Source organism: Mus caroli, chromosome 13, assembly GCF_900094665.2.
Source record: "Mus caroli chromosome 13, CAROLI_EIJ_v1.1, whole genome shotgun sequence".
In the NCBI taxonomy this organism is placed as follows: domain Eukaryota; kingdom Metazoa; phylum Chordata; class Mammalia; order Rodentia; family Muridae; genus Mus; species Mus caroli.
Window position 1 is genome coordinate 120,649 of NC_034582.1, and position 9,215 is coordinate 129,863.

Below are 9,215 nucleotides of genomic sequence, written 5' to 3' on the forward strand. Positions count from 1 at the left end.
GGGCCAGGCCTATATTGCTGTTGCCAGGTAACTGTGGGGAGAACTAATTTCTAGCAGACAGAAATATAGGAATAATACACTCAGCTTTTAGCTTATGTACATAAGTTTATCAAAAGTAAAATACCTTAAAATTCCATCTTTTAAAGAAATAGTTTTGACTACTACTTATATTTATTTTCTGACACCCTTACAGCCTTTTGTAACTGATTATAAAACACTAACAGATACTTGCAAGCATATTTAGTCATAAATATGGATGTTTATACTTCAACTTATAAAATTCATGTTTAAAATTAAAGTAGAGGCTACTGTCTGAATCTTAGTTTTCTAAATTAAAGAGTATTTTGCTCAAACCTGTCAACAATCTAGTGGTGTAAAAAGCAGCAATTTAACTTTAAGTTATTTTTCTTTTAAGTAAATAGTACAACTAAGAAACAGAGATAGGGATAGCTTAGTGGTTCAAAGCATGTGGCAGAGAATCTGAGTTCAGTTTCTAGCACCCACATGATGGCTCACACATATGGCTAAATCTAGTTCTAGGGGACCAGACCCCTTCTTCTGGCCCTCACAAGCAATACACACACATGATGCATATACATACATGCAAATAAAACTTATATGCATAAATCTAAAACTTACAAGAAAAAAGAAACCAAATTATTTGCAATATGGACTAAAGTTATTGGGGTATTTCAACTGCTATTATATATTCCAAGAGGGTTTCTTACCAGGTTGGAGCTGCTTTCTGGTATTCCGACGGCCTCTTGCTACATTTACCTTCCGTTTTTGTGGAGACTTTTTCACGGGTGGCTTAGGCTGTGAGGCAATTCTACCTGGCGACTTCTCTTGCTTCTTTGCCCTTTTAGCATTTGCAGGCACTGGAGCATCTTTAGATACAGACACTTCTTGTTTTTTTCTCTCTAGTCTGGTTTTCTGTACAATTTGTGCAGCCAACACTTCTGCACCTTATGCAGAAAAAGACAGTTCTAAGTTTATGTGTGAAAGTGACCCAGAAACTTATCAGCATAACCCTTCCCTTTATTTTCTTTGAGGAAGGTCTTAATAATAGGAAATAAATTAGAGAGTTCTGGGATACCATTAAAAGATTTCAAAAGGAAAGTACAAGGCAGAGAAATGACTAGTGGTTAAATCACAGGGTCCAATTTAACACTCAGATCTTGGTCAGTAGTATATTCTACACGCTTTTTTTAGGCATTAACATTTCCTTATTAAAAACAGAAAACCGACTAAAGGTTGGCAAACATTTTCCATCAAGGACCAGAAAGTGTACTTCTGGCCATATAATCTCTGCCTTAAATTTTCCAAGTCTTAGAGCACCAGAGTCAGAGATGATAGATGTCTGTATGAATGGGAACCTTGGCTGACCCCTTTGCTTAGGAGCTCTCATAAAAAACACTATAGTTCCCTCGTTTTGGAGAAAATACAGTAAACATAACTTGAGATGATACCATATAAGTTATATGATTGGCTCTGCGGACTGAAGTGTATCTGTTACTAAGTTTTGAAGACGGAGAGTTGGCACACCAGTGTTGGATTCCCAGCATCTGGGTAACAGGTAGCTCTAAGTGTCCAGGGTCTGATGTCATCTTCTGGTTTCTGTGGGCACCACCCCCAATTAAATTTAAAACTTCAAAGTAACTTTGAAAAATGATTTTCAATTTTAAGGGGTACCAAAACCACACGTGAAGTTCTGTTTGTTTCTAGGCCACAACATTTTAGCAGTTTATAAAATGCGGGTGATCCTTTAAAAACCGTTAACACAAGCTGGGTGTGATGGCATACCCTTTTAATCCCAGCGTGCAGGACGCAGCCTGTGTTTGAGGCCAGCCTGGTCTACAAAGAGAGTTCCAAGACAGCCAAATCCTGTCTAAAAAGACAAAAAGCAACAAAAACCAAAACCAAGCCAAACAAAAACCCAGTAACACAAAAAACTAGAAACTGGGTTCTGGACCATTTCAAGGTGCTTAGGCTGCTGGTTGCATGTGAGCGCTGCCAGTGGCATGTCTGTTTTTTAGAAGATCCCCTTTCTCCTACCACCTGCCTGAACAAATCAGTCATCTTTCTAATATATGAGAATCATCTTTACTAGAGAAATGTTAACTTCCAATAGGCAAGCCTTTAAAATTTTTCTCTTTTTTTTTTTGGTTTCCAGCTTTTATATAGATCACACTGGTTTACTAGTTTTCATATACATACAAATTACTTGGGGTGGGGGGGGGATGGCATTTCTAACCAACTTCTAACCCACTGCTAAGTTCTAGTTCACGTGGATACAGTCAATAGGGTTTGTGGTAAAGTTGTAATGTTAATAATCACATACATTATTCTTACCTCTTTTCCTCTTCTGAGGAAACTGCCCTTTAACTAGCTTTAGAGTTGGGTTACACGACCTGCTGTCAGTTCTGGGTACAGTTCTTTTAGAAGTCGGGCGGCCCAGGCTCACCCGCTTACTTGGCAGTGTAACAGCTGTCGTGCTAGCCTTCCTCTTCGGCTGAACTCTCTGATTGGAAGAAGGAGTCACAGCTTTCTTCTTCACTTTCAACTTTCTCCCACACTTTTCTGCTGTTTCCGTTTCTTTTCTTATTTCCATCTCTGAATCAAGAAATTCAGGATCTGGTGTCATAACTAAAGAAAATCCAGCATCACAAACCCCATCTGAAATGCAAGGGAACTGTGGATGCTCTGCCAACAAGTCCAAAGCAGCAGACAGATCCAGAGTATAACCAGCAGGGTCTGAAAAATAACACTTCAGGTGAGTCAAGGACTCTGAAGGGCACGTTTCAAGCGGGGGAGGCAAGTCAAAAGCATGGGGCAGTTTCCCAGTAGATGCAGTATCTTTCACTCCATCCTGAGGAGGGGCCATCAAAGAAAGGCTTTTGTCCACTTTGTACAGCTCTTGGAAACTATGCTTTACTAAGATGTTTGGAGAGATTCCTTCTTCAGAAAGTGATTTCTTTGCTTCTAAAAGTGCATAACTAAGGGCAGGTAAAATAGGTATCACTTTCAAAGAGACGCCATCTTCAACTTTCAAGTCCTTTGCTCCTAAAATACATACACACATACATTAAAAATACAACAGTATTTCAAGACATATAAGGGAAAAAAAGCTATAGATTTCAAATTTATCACCAGGTTAAATATGCTACATTATTGAAAATGAAAACAAAGAGCAACTAGTAAGTTTTATGTATTTACTCAACGAGTATCTCCATGTATTTATATCACACAAACACACACACACATATCAAAAAATGATTTGACATGCAAATAACTGTTACAGTTATTAAAATACCTGTTATATTACAGTTATTACAGTGAGTAAAATAGCTCCCTCAGGCTCCATCTCATCCAACACAGTGTTCAGACAGAGCCCAGTGGCCATTCACGGTAACAGCAATGCCCTAAGGACAGGAAGGCTGTATCCTACTTCGCTTCTATTCTTTGAGACGCTACAATGAAAAATGAACTGAAAAGTGCAAATGGCCTTAAACCTCAAATGCCACTGAAACAACAGCTGTTATTTTAATTCCCTATAAAATAGTTTACACATATTTTAAAAATTAACTCTACTCTGTAATCTGTATTTTACCTCATTTCCCTTCTTATTCTTTGATTAATTTTCCTTTTTATTTAAATCAAACAATTAACCTTACAAATGACAGTTCTCTATGAGCTAGTTAACAAAATTCTAGAACATTTCAGTTACCAGTAATACAAACTTACAGAAACAACTCTAGTGCCTACTAAATGGAAATGGGAATTATGATATCCTTTTAAAAAGTAGCTCCAGAATTGTGAAATAACAAATTAGTCTTAGTTAAACATAATAACACTGCAGCAAATATTAGAAAGGGCAAAGGGGTTAATAATGAAAAGGCAAATGTAATTAAGTAGTAAAATAAAGTTTATTTCTTCAAAGCTCAGAGTATAAAAAGGAAAAGAAATATAGAAAAGGTCTGTATATATGAACCGAGCTGGTCCCCAGAAGGGTGCCTTACCTGAGCTGTGGGAAGTGCACCCAGAACAGTTAGGGCTAGGGCTAGGGCTAGGGCTAGGATTACTGCTTCCCCTGGGCAGTGTTGGTAGCACACATTTAATCCTAGCACTCAGGAAGCAGAGGCAGGAAGATCTCTGTGAGTTTCTGGTCTACACAGTGAGTTCCAGGAGAGCCAGGACTACACAGAGAAACTCTGTCTGGAGGTGGCATGGGTGGGAGGGTCGAGGGGTGGCAGAAACAAGAGAAACAAGCAAGCAAAAAACTGAAACTGTCTCAATGAGAAAGGTATGAAAAAGTAACCAAACACTGTTTTTATTCATACAGCATTCCTGTGTTTTTCCTGGGCACGAGTAATGGTTCTTATCTGACCCCAAGAGGAGAAATGAAACTGGGGAAATAAGTCACTAGGACAGGGCTTAAGAAGCAAGATGAGGCCCTGGATTCAATCTCCAGCAGAAAGGAAAGAAACCAGGGAGAGATGACAAAAGTGAAGGATATAACCATAAAGCTTTTAAGATTTTTGTAGTTTTTATTTGTGTGATTACACACATATGTACAAGTGCTGGTATTGAACGCCTCTGGAGATAAGAGTTATGGGCTGAGCCACCTAATGTGGGCTCTAGGAACCAAACTTGGATCTTCTAGAAGAACAGCAAGTACTTTTGCCCACTAAACTTTATTTCTGCAGCTCTAAAAAAATCTAACAAAAAAATAAAGTAGCATGGTATGGCAGTTGAGAGCCAGCCCTGGAATAAGGTCAATTTTGCACTCGTCTTTGAAATGGTTATAAACAAAATTTTAAGGACTGCTAATCAATTATCCACAGAAAAATACACAACACAATAAATGTGAATATCCTTTGTCACTGTTTGTATAATTTGTTGTTTTAGTTGTTCCAAAGTATCAAAAAGTACTGTTCTCTTCTTTGATCAACACAATATAGATATATTTTTAAAAGTCAACTTTAAGGTGCTGTAGAGATGGCTCATGAGTTAAAAGCAGCAGCTGCTATTCCAGAGGGTCTGAGTTCAGATCCCAGTACCCAAAGAATCTCAAAACTACCCAAAACTCCACTTTCTGGGGTCTCAATGCCTTCTTTTGGCCTTCAGAGTCACTTCACGCATGTGGTGCATACATACATACATGAAGGCAACATACTCATACATAAAGTAAAATAAATCTTTCAAAATATCAACTTTGAAACATTTCTGTACTGGCTATAAGTTTTAAGAAATACTAATTTTAGCATTATCCTTAAATACATACAGACTGATTTAAACGAAAATTGCTTTGTTACAAATTAATCTGTTCGCGCTTATTTTTTCCAGATGTCTGGAACACATATGTTCTGAGGATATATACAATGCAGCCAAGGTAGATGTGCTCCGAATGTAGCCCAGTGGTAAACTGCATACTCATAATCCCAGCATCACAAATCAAAAGCCAAACCAAGCACACTAATATATTTGTGTATCAAACACACCCAGATGTGGTGGCACAGAAAGACCAGGTAATGTAGTCCTCAGGATGAAATCCAGAGCTTTATGAGACTAGCACTCTACCGACTGAGGTATACCCACACGCATTCCACAAGTACTCTAACTGCAGCATCACACATGCTGTGACACTGTATGGCTGTTTAGGTACTATGTGACTTGACTTGTGGTAGTCTGAACGAGGATGTCCTTCATAGGCTTACATGTTTCAATGTTGGTCCCCAATTGATAGCAGTTGCTTGGGAGGTTTGAGGGTGTGGCCTTGCTGGATAAAGTATGTCACTGTGGGCAAACTTTGAGGTTTCAAAAACCCCAGCTGGGCAGTGGTGGTGCATGCTTTTAATACCAGCACTTGGAAGGCAGAGGCAGTCAGATTTCTGAGTTCGGTGACAGTCTGGTCTACAAAGTGAATTCCAGGACAGCCAGGGCTATACAGAGAAACCCTGTCTCGAAACAAACAAACAAACAAGAGTAAAAAAAAACCCTGTGCTAGTATGTTCTCATGGCTTGCAGTTCCAGGCCCCATGCCTGCTGCCTCTACTCCAGCACCATAGGTCCTAGAGCTCTCTGGAATTTTCTATGTTGTCTTAGTTACAGTGTTTTATCATAACAATAGAAAAATCACTAATATATGATTAATATTTTTTTGTCCTCAGGGTCAATACCATGTTGGGAATAGATGGTCCAAACACAAAGACTTGTAGTACATAGATAGCAAGAGTAGCCATGAAAATCCTGAGTCATAGCTTTTTGAGACACTGTGAGAAAAGTATGTCGTAGCTACTGTTGATTCAAATGGATTTAGTTTTAGATATGCTGCATTTTTGGAAGTTTATATCATGCTAATGATATGTCAGTATGTGGAGACACAGGTCTGAAGCTTAGAGTCCACTTGCAAAGGAGGTCAACTTGGAAGGTTAAAGAAAGACAGTTGCTTGAGGAAAAAAACACAGTTAACAAGTGCTCTGTGCTAGTTAAGCTGTTGGGAAGATAAGGACTAGACAGTACGCAAACCCCAGAGGATAAGGGAACTGGGTAGCATTGTAACCTCCTTACCTGCTGTTTGCGGTGCATGGAATAAATGTAAACCATGTAGGCCCATCTGCTCAGCTCCAAAACCTGTAAGAGTCAGGAGAAAAAAGGAATGTAGGTTCATGATCTTATGAAACAAAAATATATACTTTAAAACTTTTTCTCCCCAAAAAGCCTGTCCTTGCCGGGCGTGGTGGCGTATGCCTTTAATCCCAGCACTTGGGAGGCAGAGGCAGGCGGATTTCTGAGTTCGAGGCCAGCCTGGTCTACAAAGTGAGTGCCAGGACAGCCAGGGCTACACAGAGAAACCCTGTCTCGAAAAACAAAAAAAAAAAAAAAAAAAAAAAAGCCTGTCCTTACCTGGTTCTGGAGTTAAGGCTGATGATGTAAGTAAAATGAAAAAACTCTTATCTTCTAAGCATTTGATGAGTGCCTTAAACATAAAAAACAAACAGTTGTCATCGGTACCATTTCCAGCTACTGAGGGCTCCACATATTATGCAAACTGTTCTAAAGAAACTAGAGTGATGGCCAGGAGGGACTCTGTCTCTTCCCACTCAACTGGAAAGGAAGCATGTGATCCTGGCTGGAAGCCATAGGACAAACTATCACCCAGAAAAGGGCAAAGCTGGAAGAAAAGTGTCCTGAATAGCATTTAAATCCTGTCTTACTACCTAGACTGAGAAAGTAAGCTTATAAAACTCTCAATGATTAAAGCTAGCTTAAATTAATGTTATTTGCCACTTAAGAGTATTTTAATCAACACTACCATTAAGGCAGGTCACTGTCCCAAAACACACACATGCATGCCTGGTCTATTTTACTTATGTCTTATCTATTATAAGAAAAAACATGAGCTGGCTTGCTTCGTTACTGTCAACATTTGCATCATTTCCTTTGGAATATTCAGAGCTTATCTTAAAGGAGGCTCAAACTCTGGGTGAAGCATCTATCTTCACACAAAGAACCCTAGCTAACATGACAGCTTTTTTTTTTCCTTAAAAAAAAAAAAAAAGATTTATTTATTTATTCTATGTATATATGCACACTGTTGCTGTCTTCAAACATGCCATAAGAGGACACTGGATTCCATTACAGATAGTTATGAGCCACCTTGTGGTTGCTGGGAATTGAACTCAGGACCTCTGGAAGAGAGCAGTCAGTGCTCTTAAGCACTGAGCCATCTTTCCAGCCCCAACAGAATTCTTTAAAACAGTAGCTATTCCCGAGTCTCATTTCTTCTATTATGAAAAAGAAACCGCTTGTATAAACCCCTGGATAATGGTTAAAAGTGGCTTTCAAAGAAGCATCTCAGAAGTGGTATTGTGACCAATGCAAATGTACTAGATATTTAATCAATGTATCAAGAAAACAAAGACTTGTTCTTTTGGTTAGAAATATACAATGACTATAAGCTGAGATGTAAGGAAAATGAAAATGTCAGTTACAATAGTATGTACGTTAATATTAACAGTGAAAACTCTCCTGGTAAGCTAAATAATGCAGTCAACCCTTAGGTACCAACTTCCTATATAAAGGAAAAAAAATTACACTTGAAATTAGTGATCTTACCAATTCCTTATTTTTAACATATTCCATTAGCTTATCTATGTTTTCTCCTTGTTTGTTTGTCAATTCAACTTCATATAAGTCAAAGCATAAGTCTTGACAACAAACTGTAGAGGAAATTAGAAAGATAAGAACATTTTAAATTTTAATTAAAAACTCCAGTTATACCACATTTTGATCACATACACTCCCACTGCCCTTTCTTCAGGACATATACATATGTACATATGTATGTACACAGAGGGTTTCACTATGTATTCTTGGTTGGCCTACAACTTGCCATATAGACCAAGGTGACCTTGAACTCAGAGACCCGTCTGCCTGTCTCCTTACAGTTGGGATTAAAGACACATGCCACCACACCTTGCCTCAGAACTTTTATTTCAATTCTCTAAACAAACAATTTTCAAAATATGTATTGTTTAAACCCTTCTTAAAAATGTACTTTAATCCTAACACTTAAAAGACAGGCAGAAGCAAGAAGATCTCTGTGAGTTCAAGGCCAGCCTGGTCTACATAGTGAGTTCCAAGGCAGGCAGAATTATGCAATGATACCTTATCTCCAAACAAGATATTCTCTCTTACACTGTTACAAAATTAACAAAATAAATACTAGACAAAAATATCAGCGCTTCATGAATTACATAAAATTTTCTCATATTTTTTTTTTTTTTTAAATTTTTGTTATTTGTTTGGAGACAGGGTATCACAATGTTGCTCTGGTTGACCTAGAACTTTCAATGTAGCCCAGGCTGGTCTCAAACTAATAGAGATCCATCCGCCTGCTTCTGCCTCCCAAATGTTGGTCTCATATTTGTCGTGAGCTTAACAATACTTAAATTCAAAACAATAAAAACTGTTGTGCGTGAGAGGAATTGGTCTGAGTTTTCAGATAGGTTTTTGGTATATGTGTTCAATTCTCTAAGCACTCTGTATTAAAGATAAAGTTTTTTATCATCTTTGATGAATCTGCCAGTTTCTAACTGGCTTCCAGGGAGTGGATGACATGATAACTCTACAACTTCCTCAAAAGACCTTTGTAAGGCCGGGCGTGGTGGCGAACGCCTTTAATCCCAGCACTTGGGAGGCAGAGGCAGGCG

General features: G+C 38.4%; 1 protein-coding gene across 9 annotated transcripts in view; it reads right to left on the minus strand.

Moving 5' to 3' along the window:
* Tasor2 (transcription activation suppressor family member 2) overlaps positions 1-9,215 on the minus strand; it is a 43,504-nt gene that overhangs the window by 18,769 nt on the left and 15,520 nt on the right. For all 9 annotated transcript variants that reach the window (XM_021180243.1, XM_029468634.1, XM_029468633.1 and 6 more), the window contains 5 exons: positions 8,119-8,222; positions 6,907-6,979; positions 6,571-6,633; positions 2,353-3,063; positions 729-965 (listed from right to left, as the gene is read on the minus strand). In XM_021180243.1, the coding sequence (XP_021035902.1) occupies positions 729-965; positions 2,353-3,063; positions 6,571-6,633; positions 6,907-6,979; positions 8,119-8,222 (1,188 nt within the window). The remainder of the gene's footprint in view (positions 1-728; positions 966-2,352; positions 3,064-6,570; positions 6,634-6,906; positions 6,980-8,118; positions 8,223-9,215) is intronic.